Here is a 25,029-nt window from a genome sequence, read left to right as displayed (position 1 = left end):
TATTGCATTTCATCATTGCATGTCACTAGAATTGATATGTCATCTGCAAAAAGCGTACATTGATGTGTAGTTATATCTGGTAGGTCATTGATATATAGCAGAAAAAGGAGTGGTCCTAGTACACTACCCTGCGGTACTCCTTGGCTAATTTCCATGTACGAAGATCTATGATTAACTGTAGTAGAGTTTTCAGAGCTTCTTATCTCAACACATTGTTGCCGGTTAGTTAAATATGACTTGAGCCATTGCAGAGCTAGCCCTCTTATACCAAGATTTTGAAGTTTTTTAATTAGTAGGTCATGTGACACGAAATCAAATGCCATAGACATGTCGAAGAACACTACAACTGCCGGTTTCTTATTGTCAATATTCCGAATAACACTGTTAACAAGGTTAAAAGTTGCAAGTGTTGTACTCTTATTTTTTTGGAATCCGTTTTGTTCTCTTTTTAATATCTGATATTTTTCTAAAAATGACATGATCCTTTTATGCATGGCTTTTTCGAATATCTTAGATATCACTGGTATAAGCGTTATAGGCCGATAGTTACACATTAAGGATTTGTCTCCTTTTTTAAATAGTGGTGTGACTATTGACAATTTCAAAGCATCCGGAAAGCATCCTACCTCGAAAGATAAATTAAGTAGATATCATTTATTTATCATTTATATATAGGCAATCTTTGATGGAAACGTCAAGTGTCAAATCTGACGGCGTCAAATATTTGCGCGCTCTCTTCGCTTTGTTACGGACCCCGAAATTTCATAACATTTTTTTGTTATTTGTCAAACAAGCATGCTTTTTTGTACGACTTGCCGGGTATTTTAGAAATAGTTGCTAATATTCACTTGGATTTGTCTATAAGTGTTATTTCATACAGTATTCAGTGGTAAAACATGCCAACGACTCGTAAAAAAGTAATCAAGACCGTTTACAAAGATGAAAACGACAGCGAGCCCGAGGAAACAGGAGATTTTAGCGACTCGGGGTCCGATGCCAAAATAACTGACGTCTCCAGCTCCGAGGACGAAGAGCAAGCCGTGTCGTCAGGAGAAGAATTTGAAGACGAAGACACGAAGGGTAGTAAAGCAAAAAAATCAGCACCGAAAAGAAAGCCGCAATTTGCGAAAAACTTCATTAAGAAGATTCGCGATGAACCTCAAGATGGTTCGGATGAGAATGCTGCCGTAAAAGCGTTTTCAGTGAAGGATTTGACTGATGCTGATAAATTGCTGCCATCTTTCCTCAACCTGTCAGAAAGTGGTGAGTTCACATATTTCTCAAAACTCACCAGCTGTGTGGGCTCTAAGGGCCCCCCCACATCTGGCGTCTTTCGAGCGTCGGCGTCTACAATTCTATGGCCGCTGCTCGACGCAACGTCGACGCAGCGTCGACGCAACTGCGCAGCGACGTCATTTTCCATAGCGCTGACCAGACGCCGACAGACGCCGACGCTCGAAAGACGCTAGATGTGGGGGGGCCCTAAGGCTGTTGAACTCGCTTCTGTCATGGGCACGAATATGATAAGTTTGCAAGTTGATGGATGGTTGTGTCTGCGGTACTGTGATATGATGTTCGGAAGTTGATTGTGATCTGATTTTCCTAAATTTTGTAAATACATTAGGAATTCTATAATCTGATGTGTACAGTGATTTGGTTTCGATTGTAATGTTGCATAATTACTATGTTTTTAAATAAAATAAATAATAATATTTGACCAGGCGTTTGAGCAGTTTGAGCGGCAGTCTCTTTGATCCAGTGGCTAATCTTTACTTTATGGACTGTCGATTTGGAGGGTGTGTTGGGTATGGGGGGGGTAGACGGTGTAAAGAGCTACCTCCCAGTCCAAACCCCATGGTGCGGAACCCCATGGTTATGGAGATATCCATGGTTAAAGTTTGTATGAAATTACTATGAAATAAAGGAGAAATGTCATAGCAGATGTTGACAGGTGCCGTTTTGTGTTAATTTATATTACCTTTTATACCACACCATGGGGTTAGACTGGGGGGTAGCCCTCGCCCCCCCTCCCCTCCCCACCCTAAAAATCGACGGTCCATAAAGTAAAGATTTACCGATTCAGCTTGGACAAAAATGCTTTTGTATGTCCAGATGTTCTCATTTACAGATTGCACTTTATGACCGATTCTCATGAAATTTTTGGAGTAGGTTGATGAATTAATTTTTTTTGTTGAATTGCAAAGTCTAGAGATTACTGAGTGACTAGTTTCTTAAATTACTAATTTGTCCCAAAGGCCTGTCTCCATATTGCGCGGCAAACTATTAAATATTGGCTCGCCAATGTTCGATAGTTTGCTGTGCAAGATGGAGACAGGCCTTTACATCTTCAAATCCAAATTTTACTATTAGTGAGGATTTTTTTCTTAAATAATTTGCAATTATATTTTCTTTCAGAAAGCAAAATGTTTAGATCCAATCAGATATAAACTGTTATATAAACTGTTTTGTGGGACATTGTATCTGTATAAGCTGTATACTTTTATGTTAATAAATAAATAAATATTTGACAATCAAATCTGGATTTCCCAAATTTCAAACATGATTTAAAATATTATATTGTGGCAGCAGTATAACCTACTAACCTAACGACCTGCCTGGTGGTGACTAATGGGTAGTGAACCATTCTATGAAGCTGATGGTCCTGGGTTCGATTCTTATACCCATAGTTATAAGCTTCGCTTAGTTTGGGGCTAGGTCAACCCGTGTAAGGTGTCCCTATTAAACAAGAATGTATTTAACAAAGGCTTTAATTTATTTACAGATAGTAGTGATGATGAATCTCCCAGAAAACCACCAAGTTTACCTGCCAACACCACCTTCTCGTCAGCTAATGATGCAGACAGCGACCATGAAACTAAAATGGAGTATCAAGATGTGAGCATTACTTATATACAGTAGTGTGCAATATAATAGATACCTATCTCTCGCGGTTCTCGCGGGCTTGGTTTCCGCAACTCAACGTCATATTATTGCGCCTATTTTGCGTGGTGGGTTGGCGGCACTATTCTTGCCAATCCAACTCTACCAAGAACGTTGAGCCGAGGTGTATGTTTTTTATACCTCTACATTAGTAGACATTCTTTCAAAATTAACCGTAACCTTTACTTAAATAATAATGAAAACCAGGGGGGTATAACTAACTCACGGAAATTGTTATAATAAAAATGTTATTGTGTACAGTAATTGTAATTTAGTATCTTGCCTGTCATGGGAACTGCAACGGCGTCCAGTTCCCATACAAGTTGCTGTCCGTCTGTACCAGCCCTTAGAGAGTAATCTGGCTGGCTGGCTACTAATCAATGAATTTTTTTTTCTAGGTATGGTCTAAAAACATACCTGACAACAGTGAGGAGATTGCGCAAAAGACTTTCAAAGAATTGGAAATCCACAAAACAAAAGTTGAAGAGACAAAAGCTTCAATCCTCAATTACACAGCCAAGAGCTCCTCCAAGGCCTTTGATGTGAAGGATCTGTTGGCTCAGGGAGAGGATGTGCTACCTGAGTCCAAAGAAGTAAAGAAAAGTAAAAAAAAGAAGAAACAAAATGACAGTGACTCGGAAATGGAGGACTGGGAAGAGGTGAAAGGTAATTTACTATTTATTAAGATTTGTTTTGTAGATGGCGCCATTTAACTAAGTGGCTAAGGTGTTGAAATGAACAGGCAACAAACACCATCTAGCTCTTTGAGAGTAGTATTGTACAAGTTGATGTTGTAGGACTTGTAGGTGTAAGATAATAAATATATCACACAAGATACTTAAAAATATATTTTTTTTAGATAAGACTTTATCCTAGCTGAAACAATACAATGAAAGAGCACTTTTGAAGCACAAAAAGAAAATGCTAGCAAATTACTTATAAAAGTTATAAACATGTAACAATTTTACACTAAATCTCAATACTCTGAGTTATTCCTAAAAACTGATTTTGCAATAAACTAATTTAATAATTTTCAGAGTCAAAAGCACTACCAGCGTCAGGATTGCAGGTGGTCGTAGACTTCCCCGACGCTGCCCACAGGAAATCTAAAAAGATAGACCTTGAAATGATGATGAAAAGAAAAATGAACAGAGTCAAAAAAGAGTATCAAGTGTACATGCACAAGGTCCATGTTCTATGCTGGTTAGGCCACGGGAATTATGTAAGCTCAGTTTTAAATGATCAGGATATAATGAGTGCCGTGTTATCGTTGGTTCCTTCAAAAGAATGCTACCCAGGTGAACGAGTTGATGTGAAGTATGTTGAACAGATAACAAAATGGTTTCAGAACAAAATAACTTTAAAACAAGATAAACATGAAAACAAGTTCAAACCTAAAGCGCCGCCTCTTAAAGAAATCTTATTAAAAGAGATTAAAAACAAGACGGTGTCAACAAAGAAGTTCATGTTCTTTATTTTTGTCAGTATGTTAAGGGCTCTCGGCCTCCAGTGTCGAGTCATGTTCAACTTTGTGACATTGCCAATCAGACCGCCCAGTTCCGAACTATGTTCTCTTTCTACCAAACCAAAAGACGAAAAGAAGAATGTGGAGCCTAAAAACGAAGATACAAAAAAATCGGCTCCTAAAAAAGGATGCAAATCTAAAAGCAAATCAAAACAGAGCATTGCTCAAATTGATGGAAACTATGATAGTGACATGGATGTGGATGATAGCTATTATAGTGACACGAACATTATGCAAATTGATGGAAATGATGATGGTAATATTGAAACAGCAAAAGGTCGTAAACCTAGGCGAAGTAAAGCGGCTATAGCCTTGGAACTCACAGGAAAGGCGGAGGATGTTTCACCACCTAAAAGAGCAAGAAGAAGTGTTGCCAATCCCTCAAACTCTGAACCATTGAAAAGTGTATCCGAGGATAAAACATTACCTAAGAGAAGAAACAGAAAAGCCAGTGAAGATAAAGCTAAGGCCCAAGAGACAAAATCAGTTGAAATAGACTCTAGTAATAAAGCGTCACCAACACCTAAGACACTCTCTTTAAATAGACGTGGCAAAGCTAATAAAGAAACTAAAACTGAGACAAAAGAAAGCCAAAATGATATCCCAAAATCTCAAGAGAAGTCAAGCAAAAAGACAACCCAAACTCCAAAACAACCTGATCCTCCAAAAATTGTTGTTACTAACGAGAATAACAAGGCAGTTAGTAGCCCATTCTTTGAAAGTAATAGCAATACTACAACTAAATCTACAACACGGAGCCGATCAAAAACCGCCGACGTAAAAAACGCGCAGGATTCTAAAGATTCTGCTAATAAAGACACTAAATCCAGATCAAAGAGTGCAGGCACTCCTGAAACTAGTAAATATTTCAAAGACAGTAAAAAAACGACAACTAAAAGAACCAAAAAGGCAGCTAAAGATCCAGACGATGAGCTAAGAGTGAGTCACAGGGATCTCGTGCCGAAGACAAATACCTCTAAGAATGATGTGACTTCTACACTGATTGCAATCATGAAAGACAGAATGGAAGAGTCCATGAATAATGCTAAGGTGGTTAAGAAAACGAAAACTGTAAAAGGTTTGTTTTATAACTAATTATTTAGAAATAAGGATTATTTTGAGTGAAATATTTAAGCGCGTCTGAGAATGCACTAGGCTGAAGTTGTTTATACCACACAATGCTCATATAGATGGTTCCCAACGCGCATAGGACACCTCTGTCACGCAGGCGTCCATAGGCTGCGATGTCAACTTACCATTAGCCGGCCTGTTTGCCATTTATAAAAAACGATAATCATTTTATTAACTCCTATTCGTTTTTTCTTTACGATTCTGTTTCCTAAAGTTCGTAGTACCTACTGACACAAATATCGGTAGGTAAGGGTGGTATTCCACCTGTCCAATTTCTTTGTTCAATGTCATTAATTGCGTCTCTCTCTCTCTCATTACATAAAACGTACCACTAAGGAGCTGCTAATTTTAAAAGTGTAAAATTCATTTTAGCAGGAAAATCAAAGGCAAACAAAGGCGACAGCGACTACGAACCCGAAGCAGCGAGCGACGACGATTTCAAGCCGACCAAGATCAGTCCGAAACCAAGTACGAGTCGCAAGATCGACCGTCGAGTGCTATCCACAGACGACGAGGCTCCCAGAGACAAGACGGACGTGTGGTGCGAAGTGTTCGTCGAAGAGTTGGAGCAGTGGATAGCTGTCGATGTGGTGAAAGGGCAGGTCCACTGCACAAATGAGATTTACGTGAGTTTCCTGGGTGACAATCGTACGATCACTCACACTGTTAACTGTGCTGGACCTTATGCCTTTTGTAATAAGGTCCACTGATGTAGAGTTAGAACATCGACCGTCGAGTACTATCGACGGACGACGAGGCGCCCAGAGACAAGATGGACTTGTGGTGTGAGGTGTTCGTCGAGGAACAGGAGCAGTGGATAGCTGTCGATGTGGTGAAAGGGCAGGTCCACTGCACAAATGAGATTTACGTAAGTTTCGCCAGGCGTGGCTCGTCGCTTTGCAACAGGTAGCTACAAGTACATCCGTTCCACACCAATCTTGGCGGCTAGCCATGAGCCACGCGTGGCGCTGTCGCCACCTAGATCGGTCTAGCGGCCATGTCTGTCCTCGTAACAGACGCGTTTTGTTAGAGTCTTCTGTACCTAGTACTATTATTTATTCTGTGGTTTAGCTGGGCGATGACAATCGTGCGATCACCCACATTGTTAACTGTGCATCGGTGGACGTTATGCCTTTTGTAATAAGGTCCACCGATGTACAGTTAGAAGTGTTGCTGTTTGTACATCGACAATAGCGATGTTACGATTCGACTTCACAAATCGGTTCAAACCGATTTAGGTCTGAAGTCGACTAAATCGACGTGAGTGTTCCGTAAATCGACCTAAGATACGTTCACCCACTCTAAACGCATCCTTTCATATTTGTTGATGCGTCACTTTCATTTGACATATTGAGGATTAAAATGTACGCAAATCGATTTCAAACCACGAAGAAAAATGTTGACATGCACATTGCCGCCATTATTGAGTCGAGTCGAAACTTGGTATCTACAGGTAAAGTAAAATGAAACTTATTGTTTATGTTGTAAGGTTCAATTTCGCATGGGCTTAAAGCGATTGATTTGGCGGTATACTTGGATCGGTTTGGCAGTTTTGCGCCGCGTCGATTTGCTAACTCAACGATTTGCGGCAATGACACGAAATCGCACGAGACCGCACGCTCTTTCCTGCTTGCTCGTGAAATCAAGAGTGAACAGGCACCTTCTGGGCGAGCTCGCTCCATCGTAGGCCACGTCTACGCCTCGGCTAGTCTGTGGCCATGAGTAAGCCCATTCATAAAAAAAAAAAATAGTGATTTCCCGTTTTAGCTTTAGAAATTATAAAATTGTGATTTACCGCAGAACAAAATTAAAAAAATATTACAAAACTTTTAAGTCAAAATATTTGCTGTCGATCGGATCGAACAAAGCGTAAAATTGACAATTCAATTTCCTCAACTCAAAGACTACGGAGCGGTTTGAACTACTGATACTTAAAAAGGAGAAGTTAAATCGACTTGGCCAAATCGGTTTGCAAACCGATTTGGATTTAAATCGGAGTCGACTTATTCGGTTTGAAAATTTTTCGATTTGACCCATCACTAATCGACAAACGCCAAACGATAAGAACAAATGGGATGTGTAATACTATGGAATTATTTACGTAGATTAGTTAAGTTTCGTATTGCGTTTTCTATCAAACGATCCTGCCCGCCTAGCCAAGGTGTCAATCGCTATCGCTTCGACAACAAATCGCTTTGTGTCAATTGTGTCTATCAATCTGCCATATTAGTACGACAGTGATAGTTGCGTTTCGATCGCTACGAAGCGTAAGCTATTGGCATGTTGGGTACGCAGCCTGTATGTGTATGTCCATCTCCTATACTTTCCAAATGTCGTTTTATAAGAGTTTGTCTCTTAACAAAACAAGGAAAGCAAAGTGGTATTCAAAATGTGATTTCACGACAGAGCCGAGCAACCCACCCCGTCTGCTACGTCGTCGGTTGGGACAACAACAACTATCTCAAAGACCTCACACGGCGCTACGTGCCCCACTGGAACACGGTCACCCGCAAGCAACGCGCCGAGCCCTCGTGGTGGGACACGGCTATTGTCCCGTGGAAGGGGCCCAGGACGGCTCGGGACAGGGAGGAGGACGAAGCTTTGGACAGGATGCAGTTAGATGCTCCGCTGCCTAAGAGTATTGCTGAGTGAGTTATGTTTGTTATTTCTGGATTCAAAGCTTACAAGTAAACACAGATGAGTCCGTATGGTGGGACACGGCTATTGTCCCGTGGTACCCAGGACGGCTCGGGACGGGGAGGAGGATGAAGCTTTAGATATGATGCTGTTAAATACATGCTCCGCTGCTTAAAAGCATTGCTGAGTGAGTTACGTGCTAGATTCAAAGCTAACAGTCATAACTCATAATAAGTAAACAACAGCTTAGCCCGTATGGTGGGAAATCGCCTCTGTCCTGTAGAAGGGACCTACGACGTCTCTGAACAGGACTGCTGTGTATAAAATAAATAAATAATAATGAAAATAAAATGTTTGCAGATACAAAAACCACCCCCTGTACGCGTTAAAGCGTCACCTGCTGAAGTACGAGGCGCTGTATCCGCCGGACGCGGCCACGCTGGGGTTCGTGCGCGGCGAGGCGGTGTACGCGCGCTCCTGCGTGCACGTGTGCCGCTCGCGGGACACCTGGCTCAAGGACGCCAAGGTGGTGAGGCTGGGGGAGAAGCCGTATAAGATCGTCAAAGCACGCCCCAAGTGGGACAAGGTGGGTTATATTATGTTGATTTAAACTGAATTTAAATCAACCAAGCCAACCAACCAAGTGTCAATGGCGTTGGACCTGCGGTGCAAACATATCGGTCATTGGCGTCCAAAGGGTTAATACGATTTTAAAACTGAAATTTCAACCACATTGAGGGTTAGGAAAATTTATATATACAGTACCGGTCAAAAGTTTAAGTTCACTCTGCGAAATAAGGTTATCATATGTAATTATGCTCAAATATAGAATATGTTTTGAATTTCAAACGTTTAATTGTTTCCACGACTACCAAATAACAATAAAAATACCTCTTGGAGGAATCGTTTTATGTTATTCGGAAAATTTGATCCATTTAATATTTTTGTTCCGTATTTCCTATGAGATTTCGTGAAGTTAGAAATCATTTAAAATGGGTCGCAAAGCCGATTTTAGTGTCGAAACTCGTGCTGTTATTGTAACTCTGTCAAATGAGGGCTACACGACGCGGAAAATCGCTGAAAAAATGAAGGTTTCTCAAACCGCTGTCGTGAGTACTTTGAAACGAAAACAAAAAACCGGTCTTAATTGCAGTCGATCTCGATCAGGTAGGCCAAAAGTCACGTCTAAAAGCGAAGACCAATTTATTTGCGTGCAGAGCAAACGCCAACGTACTCTAACTGCTCCAGAAATTTGCGAAGAACTCAACGCCACCCGAGAACAGCGAGTATCGGTTTCGACAGTGCAACGGCGTCTGCGAAACTATGGTCTAAAAGGTCGTATTGCTGCCAAAAAACCCTTGTTACGTAGTCAGAATAAAGTTAAGAGGTTGAAATGGGCCCAGAAACACAAAAACTGGACGTCTGAACAGTGGTCTAAAGTTTTATTTTCTGACGAATCGAAGTTTGAAATTTTTGGAGGGAGACGTCGTCAATATGTTCGACGACAAGTAGGCGAACGAATGATAAAGCAATGCGTGATGCCAACAGTGAAGCACGGTGGAGGATCAGTTATGGTCTGGGGATGCTTTGCGGGTGATAAAGTTGGTGATCTCGTGAGAGTCAATGGCATAATGGATAAGAAAATGTATCATAACATTTTGCAACATCACGCTTTTCCATCTGGAAAACGGATTGTAGGCAGAGGTTTTGTTTTCCAACAAGACAACGATCCCAAGCATACGTCGAAGTTGTGCAAAAACTACATTTCATCCAAAGAGAACCAAAAAGAATTAAAATATATGGATTGGCCTCCTCAATCGCCCGACCTCAATCCGATTGAGTTGTTATGGGATGAATTGGACAGGCGTGTGAGAAAAATGCAGCCAACTAATAAAGAACAGCTTTGGGAATACCTATACATTTGTTGGAATAAAATTTCGACATCAACACTGCAAAAACTAATTACACGAATGCCGAAAGTGTGTATGGCAGCATTGAAAGCAAAAGGCGGATATTTTGAAGAGTCTAAAGTTGGCAAAAACTGATCTTTTTTATTTAATTGTGGTTTTAAATTAGAGAATTACCTTTAATTTATTATGTAATAAAAGATTATTAAATACTTTTATTAGTACATTGTGTTATAGCTTCATTTAACCGAATTTACAGAGTGAACTTAAACTTTTGACCGGTACTGTATACTATTTTATCTCTACGTTTCCAGCTATCCAACAAGCTGATAACGGACAAGCCGCTGGAGATATTCGGGCCGTGGCAGGTGCAGGAGTACGAGCCGCCCGTGGCCGAGAACGGCGTCGTGCCGCGCAACGCCTACGGCAACGTCGAGCTGTTCAAGGCCTGCATGTTGCCTAAAGGCACCGTACATATCAAACGTGAGTATATCTTAATAAATCAACACAATTTACCTTTTGACCGCCACAGATGCAATAGAGACTTACGCAGGACTCCGTAAAATTCAATTTCGATTAAATAAACGCGATCGCCTGGCGTTAGGGACATGGCATATTCCTTTCCCGTTTGGCGATCAAATGGTTAAAATAAACCCTCTAATTGGCTTAAATAAAACTTGAGACTTGTAGGTCGGCCCGCAGTATTTACTACGATACTAACTACTTCGCTCTCTGTAGCAACGGGGTGAGAATGTAAAAACCGTCAGTTTCTTTCTGACTAAGATAAGCGACGTTATTCTTTTTTTCTATTTGAGTACAGAATTATCTTTTTAATTTCAGTACCGGGCCTGAACAAAGTAGCCAAGAAGCTGAACATAGACTGCGCCCCGGCCATGACGGGCTTCGACTTCAACGGCGGCTGGTCGCACCCGGTGTATGACGGGTTCGTCGTGTGTCAGGAGTTCGAGGAGGTCGTCACGCAGGCCTGGCTCGAGGTAACACTCGCTTGAACCATCCTACAGTAGTCTGCGACGACGGCGGCTGGTCGCACCCGGTGTACGACGGGTTCCTCGTGTGCCAGGAGTTCGAGGAGGTCGTCACGCAGGCCTGACTCGAGGTAACACTCGCTTGAACCATCCTACAGTAGTCTGCGACGACGGCGGCTGGTCGCACCCAGTGTACGACGGGTTCGTCGTGTGCCAGGAGTTCGAGGAGGTCGTCACGCAGGCCTGGCTCGAGGTAACACTCGCTTGAACCATCCTACAGTAGTCTGCGACGACGGCGGCTGATCGCACCCGGTGTACGACGGGTTCGTCGTGTGCCAGGAGTTCGAGGAGGTCGTCACGCAGGCCTGGCTCGAGGTAACACTTGCTTGACCCATCCTACAGTAGTCTGCGACAACGGCGGCTGGTCGCACCCGGTGTACGACGGGTTCGTCGTGTGCCAGGAGTTCGAGGAGGTCGTCACGCAGGCCTGGCTCGAGGTAACACTCGCTTGAACCATCCTACAGTAGTCTGCGACGACGGCGGCTGGTCGCACCCGGTGTACGACGGGTTCGTCGTGTGCCAGGAGTTCGAGGAGGTCGTCACGCAGGCCTGGCTCGAGGTAACACTCGCTTGAACCATCCTACAGTAGTCTGCGACGACGGCGGCTGGTCGCACCCGGTGTACGACGGGTTCGTCGTGTGCCAGGAGTTCGAGGAGGTCGTCACGCAGGCCTGGCTCGAGGTAACACTCGCTTGAACCATCCTACAGTAGTCTGCGACGACGGCGGCTGGTCGCACCCGGTGTACGACGGGTTCGTCGTGTGCCAGGAGTTCGAGGAGGTCGTCACGCAGGCCTGGCTCGAGGAATCACTCGCTTGAACCATCCTACAGTAGTCTGCGACGACGGCGGCTGGTCACACCCGGAGTACGACGGGTTCGTCGTGTACCAGGAGTTCGAGGAGGTCGTCACGCAGGCCTGGCTCGAGGTAACACTCGCTTTGAACCATCTTACAGTAGTCTGCGACGACGGCGACTGGTCGCACCCGGTTTAATCCTCGTAAGGGCATTTACTCGTATTTGTGTGTTCATCCACAGATATATAATTTTTCGTAAGGTATAGGTTTTATATGTATTTAAGTATTTCTATATATATATATCTATCTATTATACTTATAAGCCTTATAGAGCTTACTCTGGGGCTAGGCCGATCTGTGTAAAATTTGTCCAATAATATTTATATTTTAATTTACAGGATCAAGAAGAGATGGAGAGGCGCGAAAGAGAAAAAACCGAAGCAAGGGTCTATGGCAACTGGAAACGGCTGATCAAGGGTCTCATGATCAAGGAGCGACTCAAGCTGAAGTACGGGTTCGAGGAGCCCAGCACTTCGGACAAGACTAAGAATTCTAAAGGTCCACGATTTGTGACGAGGAAAAAGAAGTAAGGTTCGAAAGTGAATTGAATACTTACTTCAGATGGCGCCACAGTCTTAGTCCAATCTCTTCTTCCTTGCCGTATCCGGCAATGGCGACTCCATCAACAATTCTTATCCGGGTCATGAAATGCCCTTATGTGGCTCGCAAAACCAAACTTTGTCTTGAAGATGCGGTCACACGATGCGCAATGGAGTTGTCCAGTCGAGTTGTGGGTGTATGTGTAGGAGGGCTTAGTTTGGCAAGAGTCACTTGTCATGCAGAAAGAATCATATGGTCTTTTTCTTATGCTAGTATTATAAGAGCAAAAAAGGGACGAGTATAGAGTTACACCAAGAAAACTCTGATTTTGATAGGCCACGCAGTGCAAGTATTATTTATACGTCATAATTTTATAAATAGAAGGTCGTGTTTTTTAAAGTTTTTTTACCTACGTGAGAAAAGCATGCATTTGAATTTTAGAGGTTTAAGCCCATGTTAATGTGAAACGTACCGATTATGTTTAGTTCGTAAATACTTTTTACTGTGGAATGAAGATGTTGAACGGAAAAATCTTAATAGTGACATTTATCGATTTGGCAATACATAAAGTTAGACCATGAAAAGCAGCGATTTTGGTAGCTCACGCAGTGCAAGTGTTATGTAATACGTCATAATTTCATAGAAGTTTGACGTTTAAAATAACACTGGCACCAACTTGCACTGCGTGGGCTATCAAAATTTCTGCAGACTTTTCTTGGTCTAACTCTAGTTATATTATTCTAGTGTTACTCACAAAAGTAATTGGTCGTGTTTTTTAAGGTTTTTTTATACAACCTACATGAGAAAAGCATGCATTAGGATTGTAGAGATTTAACCATATGTTAATTTTAAACTTGCAATTATGTTTAGTTTGAAGAATAAGAAAAATCTGAACGGGTTCCAGCAGGCGTTCTACATGACATAAAAGCTCTCCAAGGGGCCTCTACGTGTTGGATCTGTGTCCCCACGCAAGCCTATCAAAAAACCGGGATTATAGGCCCGTGATATCCAAGGAGAAAAATCTCAATAGTCACATTTATCGATTCGGCAATACATAATCACAATGGGACATATCATGATAATGTCAATGTCAATTCAGTACCACCGATATTTATTATATTTTTTTTTCGATTTTTGACTTATTATCAAGTCACCTCAAAAAAATGTATATGTTTATGATGCTCATTCCAAGAGATTAGATCAGTGAAATCATACCGCCTATACACTTTAATTATATTAATTATGTACTAACATCTCAAATATAGTTATTATAGTACCTATAAAGTTAAGTCAATCTTTTGTTAATTGTTATATGTCTATTCTGCGGGTATTATTTGCTATTGTAAAATTAATTGTTATTTATGGTTCATTTGTTATCATTTAAATGTTGAAATGCTTGCAATTGATTATGTTATGCGTGTTTTTATTTTTTATTTTTAACATTATTATAATGATAATTATTACGATAAATTAAAAGTTATAATTTTACATAGTTGGTTTTTATCACATCTATTACTAAATATGACGCCAATATCTGAATAAGATTCGTGATAAGCTTAAGATTATTCTTCGTGGTCGTGATCTCATGTCTGAGGGACGTGACTCCTATGGGGTATTATTTCCACCACTGCTCTCCAGGCCTCTTCTAAGATTATAGACAGACCCAAACTCGTTAAAAAATAACGCAGTCAGCGATTAAAATTTATAGTTCTGGCCTCCTAATAGCGGAATAGCGGAATTTCAAAAACAAATGACGATGAAAATTGAATTTTCAGATAAAGAATGTAAGGTATAAGTTTGCATTACATTTTTATTTGAGATACCGCTAATTAGCTTAGCAGGGCAGAGTTATACATATTCAAGGACATTTTCTTTCACGGTCTCCTAGCTTAGTCCACTTAGTAGGTAATGCTAGGGACCCTGCCTACACAAAGCAGGAGGTTTCAGGTTCGAATCCTGGTAAAGGCTTTTATTTGTGTGTATCACAAATATTGGTTCCTGAGTTATAGATGTTTTCCATGTATTTCTATTTAAGTATTTATATATTTATTGAGCTTACTGTCAAATTCGGTCTATGAGTAAAAATTGTCCTATTTTTTCTCTTATGGCTAAATGTCGTATCTAATACTTCACTTAATTTTTTTACCACTTGATATCCTAGATCATGCCGCCATTCAACTATTTATTTTTAGCATACTAATGCCGTCGATATCGTATCAAGGTGTAATGTGTAATTAAAACAATTTGTCTTTTTAATTTCATTTTATTAAAAAAAATGATAACCTAGACAATGCTCTGTCAAAAATGGTCATATAAATAATGCAATAAGCTGTCTTATTTTAAATCTTGACTATTTTTGTGTGCATGTTATACAGCAGAAGCCTAAAAGCGTAAGTGTAAATGTTAGAATTTCCCCTAGCACAGCTTATTGTTACTCGAGATATATAAAAATTATAGCTATTAGAAATATGTACAAAAATCTTTGATGTGTAAGATTACCTAGGTGAATGACGCTTCAGATCTTTCCTAAAACTAAGATCTGGTCGGTCGAAACGATTACATTTATTTGTAATCTTTTCTTGCGTTTACAGGATAGTCCCTCACCCCCACATCAGTGTGGAGGTTTTGAGGTGCATGAATCACAATGCCGTTGTTCTTTTTTTTTTTTTACATTTTTTTTTTCATCCATAATTTATTCTTCCTTATAGCTACATTAGATCTATGCGTCTTACTAAATAAAAGAGTTACAATATTTTATGACAAATTTATAAACTAAGGGCCCAGACACATTCATCACACACTTTGTACATAATATGAAAGGAATGTAACCTTTAATTTATACCTTTCTATCATAAAATATATGCACTTAATTATCCGTTTAAAAATATATCATTATTCACTTAATTAGTCTCATCGGATAGATCAACCATTATTAAAGCCAGTTTAATGAAAGGTATGATCGAGGGTAGCACTAGGCAATAGATTAGATTCCTTTCATGCTACCATTCGCACTATTAAATGATCCTATAAAGTCCAGCTCTATAGTTCAACTAAGCCATGGTTAATGTGCCTGCGCCCATACCGAAACCTACACCTTTGGGTCCATAGTTACGACCGTAGCAGCCGCGGCAGTAAATCTCGCCGTTGGGGCCGTCATTCAAATTGGTGGAATCCTGAAATAAACATAGATAATTATCTTATAATACAGGCGCTTTAAATACTTACTAGTTACCTATTTCTATCTATCACTATCATTCAACATTATTGAGAATACAAACAACGGCCATACGGCAATAAGTCCCCCTCAGATCGGTTCAAGCTATATATTTCGTTAGTAGTTTCTCAACGTTTATACTAGTAACTCAAATAGAACAACACGTCAGATTGATGTCAAAAGTCAACTGTCAAATGTCATGGCGGCGTCAGCAACTAGAGAATAGAATTAGCGAGTAATTTTATTAAATTAATCATGTTTACATTACATTTCTCGCCTGTACTAATCCTAATGGCACTCTTTGCCATTCAGGGAAGCTATGCAGAATTTTCAACGGAAGACTGTGCGTCTCTTGGCTTTGTGAAAGCCAATCTACTGTGTTCTTCCTGTGATCAGCTAAAAGACTTTAATTTGGAGCCGCTAATCGAGCATTGTAAGGAGTGTTGTCACGCTGACGATTCAGCACCGAAGGAAAAGAAGTATGCGCGTGCCGTTCTAGAAGTTTGTACGTGTAAATTCCCGGCATACCCTCAAATTCAAGCATTCTGCAAAGGCGACAAGCCAGCCAAGTTCCCGAACTTGCAAATCAAGTACGTGCGCGGTTTAGACCCGATCATCAAGTTGTTCGACAAGGACGGAATCGTGAAAGAGACGGTGGCCATAGAGAAGTGGGACACGGACACAGTGGAGGAGTTCTTGCGGGGCCATCTCATTAGAGACGATGAAGATGACAAGTCATATTTGAAAACTAACCAAATATAAGCTTTAATAAAGTAAGTGAGTTTTACAATAATGTTTTTCCTGTAACCTTATAAACATTCCACAATTTTAGGGCAAATATGGCGTCTGGAACTGATGTTTTGTACAGGAATGGTAAATAAAACGGCGATTAGTTTCTCTGTGATATCTCTGTCAATGTAAAGGGACCGTGCGCATTCCCTTTCATGCACAGGGCCTATAATAAATACCTTGTGGTAATGTTAAACAAAACTGGTACTTACAAGAGATCTGTGGCAATCTGCACATGAGAAGCACCGCCTGTGCCATGTGCCATTCTTGGAGTGCATCTGCTCTGCCGCATATACGGGGAAGCCGCAGCGTGGGCAACCCTGGCCTTTAGCTGCCTTTTGTCCGGTGAAGGGGAGCTGTTCTGTGCTGTAAAGAAAATTGATATTTTTAGGAATAAAGCCAGGAGTTTCTGATATTGTAAACTATCCAAAATCATTATCAATTATCGTTCTGATAAATTTTTAGTGTAAAAGCTTTACGTGCCTAGTCTTGGCAACACTTTACATGAAATGTTTTGGTGGGATTAACACATTTACTGCAAGGGGTCGAAAGAAATGTCCATGCAAAGTATGCGTAATTACGAGTTTTACTAATTGCTGAAGTGAAGGTTTCATGCTTTCTCAATCATGTTTTTAAATAAATATTCCAGAATTGTTGTCAGATTCCTTATTCTGGATATCAATACAGTCTGCCATTTATGGCTCCCAGGAATAAGTTTTTTGGCACTTCTACATGTCTACACTTCTTCTGAAGAAAAACATTGTGAACACATCTTTGAAGAAAAGAAGAATTCAACGATGGCTTTTAAGTCCTCAAATGCATGAGATGATTGCAATGGGTCTGTGCTCAGTAGTGGAATGTATAACAGTAACTTACTAAGTGACGGTTGGCTCGGCGTCGCAAGAAACGAGGGTGGGGGTGTGGCCGTAACCGAATCCCTTGGGCCCGAAGAGCTTAGCGTAGCAGGAGCGGCAGTGGATCTCCTTGTCGGGCCCATCGCATGCCAACATGGAGTCCAGGGGTCGGTGGCACTCTGCACAGTTGAAGCACCTCTTGTGCCACATCTGAAATTGCATTATGAGTATTATGATTATTATGAATCATAATCATAATTTATGATTACAACATTATAATTTTGAAATGTTATGTCATGGGAACCTGAATAAGGGACTAATAGGGGACTATTCATAAGTTACGTCATTTCAAATTAGGGGGGGGGGGGTCTGGACATCGGATGATGGTAGCATGACGTTGGAGGAAACGGGGTCATTCGAAGCATGATTTTTGGATGATTTTAGGGAGGGATGTCAAAAATCGATGACGTAATTTATGGGCAGCCCCTAGGGAATTAAAAAACAAAAAAGCGATCGTTTTTTATCGATTAAAAACTCGATCGAGAGTTTTAATAGCTCTTACTTTTGTGATGAGCCTTATATGTTTGGTTTGGTAGAAGACTCTTCAATTTTCAATACTAAAATTTCACCCATAGCGCGATCCTACGCCATCATTAGGGTAGATTGGGGTGAATTGAAACAGTTATACAACACCGTGTTGCATTGTTTATACTTACAGAATTAACGATTGATTCGGTTATTTAAGTATTAAAGGTAATTATAGTAATATTAAAGCCAAATACGTAAGCTGAATTGGAATACGCGATGTAATGAAATCATAGTAAAGAAAGTGATCAATGTGATCATAAGCAACTGTGTACAGTGCGTTTTATGATTGCAACCCATTGTAATTATGACAAAGTACGCACCGTTCCCTTGGCCAGCTGTTGTTCGGCCGCGAAGACCATGCCGCCGCATCGAGGGCAGCCCTGGCCAGCCGGGGCCTTGATGGACGTGGTGTCCGCGTTGTAGAACGGGCGGCTGCTGGAGATTTCCTCCTCGCTGAAATTATACAAAAAAGCTGTCAAGCTGAAGGAAGGCCGGTTGTAGACCGTCTGTTGACGTCTTCAGCTGTCGCGTGATATTTAACGTTGATCAGTTATTTATACATAATGCAAAACACACAAAGTTTAACGAGAACACTAAAATTAGGTGTTTGATAGCTATCACCATATTGATATACGAGTATTTACCTACGCATTATGCAATCGCTCAATGTGTCTAAATGATTGAGGAGATTTATAAACGACACCTCAATACTAAAATACGTCAGATAGGTAGTTAAACTTAGAGTGCGCCAAAGAAATATATCGGTAACTTTGTCCTTATGATGCTGCCTAGTTAACAGCCGAGGTTAGGCTTCTTAGGTATTCATATTTTTCGAGGTTGAAATTTATGATAGGTTTAAAGTACTCTATCTCGATCTAATCTAATTAGGTACTTCAAACTATACTTACGATAGGCCATCAGTTTGAAGGAAGCCGTATCCGCAAGCGAACCCATATCCGTGGGGTCCCCACTTCTTGCCGTAGCAAGTCTTGCAGTACACCTCGCCGTCGGGCCCGTCGCACGCGATGATCGAGTCCAGGGTCTTGGTGCAGTCGCGGCACTTGAAGCACTTGCGATGCCACTCGCGACCCTTGGCCAGGACCTGCTCGGCGGCGAACACCACGCCTCCGCAGCGCGGGCAGCCCTTGCCGGGCGGCGCCATGATCGAGGTCGTGTCGATCAACGTGGTCTTGGGTGCTTGGTCGCTGGTACACAAATTATATATTAGGATGGCAGGAATGTAAGGCTTTGGAATGATTAGGTTAAAAGCATGGGATATAAGATCGGGGAAACTGCTCATAATTTCGTACAACAGGAGCACAAACACCGTTTAAAAACGGTTGGAAGCTTGTGTTATGTACGTCTGGATTGTAAAAATTTCCAGATGTAGGAAAATAAGCTTTGAACAAGCTATTAAGGGAACATTACTTTATCAGCCTTATTTTTATTTTAAAGCTATGGATAACGTTTACTAAATACAAACCATCTTTCTCCCCGATATAATCGAAATAATCATCGTCAAAAGATATTAAAAAGCTTCAAAAACTAAAAAAAAACTGGAATTATAACGTGATTTACGGAAACTTCAATAAAATCGGGGAGTTTTTATGTCCTTAATTTTAATATAGATTATAGGGAACTATCCTAAATAACATAAATGTGAATAGGAAACAAGACAGAATGAGAATATGAAACGAAAGTCATCAACAGGGATAGAGTTACGCAACTTAGGTAACAGCGCTGCGCGAGAGTGCGGATGCCCCCGACGCGATGTCCCATTAAGATGGAATTTATGTAAGGGATCTGCAGCAGATTACGTGTTGTAAGCTCAAAACCGCGGCGTCTCGCCGATATGAAACGTGTAAAATTAGTTCGTTCGAGAGCGCGCGTTCTATTTTCACATTGGCACGCTGCCATCTCTTGTTTGTATTATAAGCTGATTTTATGAAAGTGACTATGCGATGGAAATAACCTCAACCTGTAGGTATTGTAATATGAGAAGTTTCACATAACATGCTGTTACTAAGGAGTATGAAGACGTACGTGCGGTTAATCTGAGGTCGGTAGATTAAAATGAGGGTAAAACAGGCCCCATAGACTATGTGTTATACATATTACTAATGAAAAAAAAAATCATTTGCTAAAGCGTCTATAAGCAAATATATGTAGTGTTAGATTTCTGTGTTATTTATCCTGGAGAACTCAAAGACTTGCAGTCCTATAGACTACGTCCATTCAGGGTCTCGGTGACACACTATACATGTACCTTTGCCACTCCAAGTCCTTTATATCACACATGAGACCGAGGGTCGACATTCCCCCGTGGCCAATACCTCTAGGACCAAATCTTTGTGCGTAGCATCCTACAGCGAAAGCAAATTAAAATTAATACATGTCATTTGATGAGACCACAGCGCATTTACACTTATTTAGACTACGTTATTCCAAAACAGCTGTGAGCTCGCCAAATGACTCGCGTATTTTTTCTAAGGTCTTACCCATTGGCGTAACAGTCGCTCTGCAAAACACCGGCTCCCTTTCCATACCCATATCCCTTAGGACCAAACTTCTTCCCATAACATACTATAGAGAAAAACATTGAATTAGAAACGGACAAATCACAAATTGCGTGCTATGATCAATGTAAAATCAGATGCAGTTCAAGATGTGTAACTTTAGTCATATTTGAAATAAGTAAATCAAAAACTTTCGAAATCGTTTAAGAAAGCTAACTAATGTACACTGGCATCCAGCCTCCGGTTATGTCGGTAGACCTAGTGGTCTAGTGCCAGATGATAGAGTACATACAGCAGCTATTGGGGAGTTAATAGAAAGTGCTGGAAGGACGAACCTTTGCAGTAAATGTCTTTGTCTGGGCCCTCGCAACAGTTAACAGAGTCCAGCCGTTTAGCGCAGTCGCCGCATTTGAAACACTCCCTGTGCCACGCCTGGACATACAGCGAACATTTGAAGATCACAGAACATGCAGGGGCTCACTGTACTGGTGCAAGCTATTATCACAAATGTGGTGTGGTGTTACCGCACAGGTGGGCTCGTGGGACAACAATCTGATACCTCGACAATATATTTCTCTATCCGGGCCATCACAATGCATGGTTGAGTCAAGTGTTCTGTTGCAACTTATGCATTTGAAGCACCGTCTGTGATAACCCTACGGTATAACAAGTATTTATTTCTTCACTCAATTCGAAAAACAATCATCGTCGTCATCAGGTCTGTCTGTCAGAGATATTATTTAAATTCGAGCAAGTTTTCTAATTTACGTAGGTAATAAAAATAGCCACTTTATTTTTTTATAGTTTAGACGAAATTGTAATTAATATACCAACTCATATTTCAGCAATTTAAAGCTTATGTAAAAGGCAACTTTACAGCTGATGAATGAATGTACCCAGCAGGTATAACTGACCTTTCCGCGAGCGAGCATCTGCTCCGCAGCGTAGACGTAGCCGCCGCAGCGAGGGCAACCCTCGCCGGGCGGCGCCTTGGCGATGACGCGCGGCTCCAGGCACGCTCCGTTGGTCCTCACGCCCTCTGCACTGCATACACACAACAAGTTATCATCTGCGTCACAATATACTGCGTGCAACAAACGCTGACAGAAGAGTTGTTAAAAGCTTGCCGCCGGACGCCAAATCGGTCCGGGTTCCGCTACACTAATATCGTCCACACCGCGGCGAAGCAGTTGATACCGACGGCGCACCTCCGCCGTAATGGGAGAAGGTAAGGGCTCCCGGCCGCCCGCTCCGCGCTGGCCCGAGTACAGCCTCGCTACAGCACTATACAGATCAACAAAGAGGGCGCTTTCCTTATCCCATCACATATATCAGCTTAAGTTAGAGCCGAGAAGAAGCGTTAAGTGAAGGTTAGAGAGAGTGTCAGTAGCGGGGAAATTTATAAGACAAGAGGGTTGTTAGCAGTCGGCGCATGCAATCTAAGTATTGTGCGTGTGGAGCATTGCGAAGCCGTGCTGAGGCAGAACAGATTGGTTTCTCACCGTTGCTCCGCAGTTTGGTCGCCCGGTCGGAAGGGGGGAAAGGATCTAAGGTAGGAGCGCGCTCGAGCTCGCGTCTTGTTCTGCCACGCGAGGCTCGACCGCGCTCCAGTGTCAACTCAACTAAGTCACGTTTGATGGTCGACTCTTTTATTGGTGTTTTTTATATAAATAGTAAATAATAGACCGATAAACAAAATAATTTAAGCGATAGCGATAAATAACCCTAACTATAAAGAACAGATTGGCGTGCGGCCGTGAGTCCGCTGGGTGGCCGGGGTGTGCTGGCGACTCGCTAGCGCTGCATCAGGGCGACGGCTGCGCTCAATTCCTGTTTCGACATAAAGACTGGTCATGCACGTGTCAGGCGCGTAATGTACAGCCGAGCGCGCGCTTACTACTTGTATGAGTTTTATATACACGCTGTTAATATTGTTACGCACGGGCCTAAAGGCCGGTCATCAATGCGACCTTAGATAAGGAAAGACCCTCAGTGGCGCGGGCGGCGGGAGTGAGTACTGGATGGCTACTTACGCGGGCTCCTTGAACTGATCGCCGGCGTCCATCGATAGGCACCCGGCGCCACCGCCGAAGCCGTAGCCCTTGGGTCCGTATTTGCGGCCGTGGCAGTTTTTGCAGTACAGTTCAGACTCGTGTTCTGCGCAGTTGGTGGAGTCCAAGCTCTTGTTGCACATACCTGAGTGGCAAACATTGATTACAGGGTGCATACAAACAGCGTAACGTAAAAACTAGCCTATTAGGTACACTGTACCATGGCAGCCTAAATCCCAGCGAATGACAAACTTTAGTTTTGAGACTTTTGAGTTTTGAACTTCTAAGTTGTTACCAAGTCAAATTCTGTACTGATTCTGAACTGAGACCATAAGGTTTCTTGGTTAGTTTATCCAAGGACTATGTAACATTATGTTTCCCCAACTTTATTTTTGATTTCTATTCTGTGGTGTAGGGTTTGGGTAGCTTACCGCATTTGAAGCAGGTCTTGTGGAATTTGTATCCGCCAGCGACGCGCTCTTCGGCCGCGTACACGGACTTGCCGCACTTCGGGCATTTCGGGTTCTCTGCAGGTTTGAAAGGCATTGTGCTCGCTTAACTTATCCTGAAACAAAACGCAATCAAGTTCAAACCGGGCCGTCCATCGAGCTCGGACCGCAGTCGTTGAGGGTAGGCGACTTAAATTAGGCGCGACTAAGCAACTTCTAGTCGCGTTAAACTCCAGCATAGAATGGTAGTCATCCTTTCACAAAGCTTATTAAGGTTTTTATCACTTGTATTATTTTTAAGCACAACCACTACCACTGAAAAATAATTATCAAATCAAATTCGTTAGTAGAATTTGCTCTAGATAATGTATAGTTCTTTGGCCGTAATCCAAGTCGCCTGCACCACATCAACCGCATCCAAACTGTCACTTATTGCTCAACAAACACAAGTACCAAAGGAGGATTAACTATGCGGCTTCCACCAAAATGCGGACGCGATTCGCGTAAAGACCGTCCCGGTAAAGCGAAGGCGGGCCCGAGCGGCCGCGCGCCTAATTTGGGCGCTTCAGGTAAAGTTACGCTGGAGCACGGTTTGCATCTCTAATAATAGTTGCACTGGTAGAAGCCGCGTAAACACTCGCGCGCGGTTGCGTTATGTTATGACAGCGAGTTCGTTGTCACTTTCACTGTTACGGACCTGTTCGTCGATTCGCTACGAGAGTCTAACTCCCGAACGCGTGTACAGTTCAGGGCGGTGTTGCCGAGACTGGTGCGCGGAGGTCGAATGATGCGCGAGGGCAGCGCGCCACCGTAGTCTATGCGCGGCTTGCACACGGCCCCAGTGGTGGGGCGGGCGCCGCCCTCGCGCGCACCGCCACCGCCAGCACCCCCAACCGCCCAACTCTTCGTCCTTCAACACGTGGCCCGCTACCACTGACATTATCACTTAATCATTCATTATTTTATCAATTGAAAACAAGTTCAATCTGCCCACGCAACTGGTCGATGAAGTAGTTAACGTTGCCAAGTTTGAAACCTAGTTATAAGTATTGGTAGAATATTGACCCCGTCCAACCCTACTGTCATAAACAAGGAAGTAGGAAAATTATATCAAGTTTTGATTTGAACTTAAAACACAACACGTCACAGTACACTAGGTACATATAGGGTATACTTAGGTCCTTATGTAGTTTAAAAACTGTCAAAGTTTAAGAAAATTATTGTTTGCCTAACTTACAATATTTTGCTTAAAGTTTACGTCTAAAAAAGTATGTTTTTTTGCAGAAATTTGTCTTTCTCTTGCTATGGTGTAATCGTATGCAACTTATTGTGTACAATACAGGCGTATCACGGTGTGCCTCGTCAGTGTCCCATATGTCGGATAGAATGAAGGAGAGATTTAGGCTCTCGGTGATCCACCTGCACCCTGATTTCAGTGCTGCATTCGGACATGACCTACGATAGGCGACGATAGTTAAATGGTCGTTACCCCGGGATCCACTGTGTCTCTTGATCCACTGAAGGGGGAGCTTGTTATTATGACATTCATGACATACCTCCATTAGTCGTTCGTGGCATTCGTGTATATGTTTTGATGTAAACATGTGACTTTTTAGATCCATTAGGACTGCCCTACCATCGGAGAATATGCGGATGGAGATTCCCACCTACTTTCCTTGCAGTGATGGCAGCCGCCGCCGCATTGATGATGCCCAAGCTTTCAGCTTGGAATAGGTATAGGTTATGGGCGCCTAGCGGAGTGGTGATGGACATATTCAGGTCTTCTGAGAAAGTTCTAGAGCCCAACATGATGTCTGTTATGGACAACTCAGTGAAGATTATCAGCTAACGGGGTCCTCTGTCCAGTCCTTCCTGATTCCCTTATAATTTTGTGTTTAGTACCTTTTATCGAAGATAGCTGGTTTGTGAATCTGATGCGTACCCGCTTTGAGCACTAGAAATTCTTCGTATACTTTTTCCAGGCGTGTG

General features: G+C 42.1%; 3 protein-coding genes across 9 annotated transcripts; 2 read left to right on the top strand and 1 right to left on the bottom strand.

Annotated features, from left to right (window-relative positions):
* The first annotated feature begins 742 nt into the window (after window positions 1–742).
* Window positions 743–14,067, top strand: LOC134666469 (DNA repair protein complementing XP-C cells homolog). Of its 2 annotated transcripts, none has more exons than XM_063523642.1 (10): window positions 743–1,263; window positions 2,783–2,895; window positions 3,339–3,606; window positions 3,978–5,543; window positions 5,972–6,222; window positions 8,003–8,244; window positions 8,594–8,819; window positions 10,455–10,623; window positions 10,981–11,135; window positions 12,378–14,067. In XM_063523642.1, the coding sequence occupies exons 1-10, from the start codon at window positions 897–899 to the stop codon at window positions 12,567–12,569; spliced, it is 3,549 nt and encodes a 1,182-aa protein (XP_063379712.1). In that variant the 5' UTR covers window positions 743–896; the 3' UTR covers window positions 12,570–14,067. The 2 variants fall into 2 exon arrangements, with proteins under 2 accessions (XP_063379712.1, XP_063379711.1); XM_063523641.1 differs by having other exon boundaries at window positions 5,969–6,222.
* Window positions 14,068–15,229: 1,162 nt separating this feature from the next.
* LOC134666467 (muscle LIM protein 1) lies at window positions 15,230–23,896 on the bottom strand. Of its 6 annotated transcripts, none has more exons than XM_063523635.1 (11): window positions 23,738–23,896; window positions 23,023–23,156; window positions 22,574–22,736; window positions 21,455–21,584; window positions 21,100–21,196; window positions 20,523–20,607; window positions 18,933–19,229; window positions 18,345–18,477; window positions 17,459–17,646; window positions 16,795–16,948; window positions 15,230–15,752 (listed from the first exon to the last, which is right to left on the bottom strand). In XM_063523635.1, the coding sequence occupies exons 2-11, from the start codon at window positions 23,135–23,137 to the stop codon at window positions 15,630–15,632; spliced, it is 1,485 nt and encodes a 494-aa protein (XP_063379705.1). In that variant the 5' UTR covers window positions 23,138–23,156; window positions 23,738–23,896; the 3' UTR covers window positions 15,230–15,629. The 6 variants fall into 6 exon arrangements, with proteins under 6 accessions (XP_063379705.1, XP_063379703.1, XP_063379704.1 ...); XM_063523633.1 differs by lacking the exon at window positions 20,523–20,607 and adding an exon at window positions 20,291–20,387; XM_063523634.1 differs by lacking the exon at window positions 21,100–21,196 and adding an exon at window positions 20,876–20,972.
* Window positions 15,989–16,586, top strand: LOC134666468 (selenoprotein F). Its single transcript, XM_063523640.1, has one exon. The coding sequence runs from the start codon at window positions 16,049–16,051 to the stop codon at window positions 16,553–16,555; it is 507 nt and encodes a 168-aa protein (XP_063379710.1). The 5' UTR covers window positions 15,989–16,048; the 3' UTR covers window positions 16,556–16,586.
* Window positions 23,897–25,029: the final 1,133 nt, after the last annotated feature.

The sequence above is a fragment of the Cydia fagiglandana genome, chromosome 8 (genome assembly GCF_963556715.1).
Source record: "Cydia fagiglandana chromosome 8, ilCydFagi1.1, whole genome shotgun sequence".
Classification (NCBI taxonomy): Eukaryota; Metazoa; Arthropoda; class Insecta; order Lepidoptera; family Tortricidae; genus Cydia; species Cydia fagiglandana.
The sequence above is the reverse complement of the archived record's forward strand: the minus strand, read 5'-3'. Positions and strand labels throughout refer to the sequence as shown.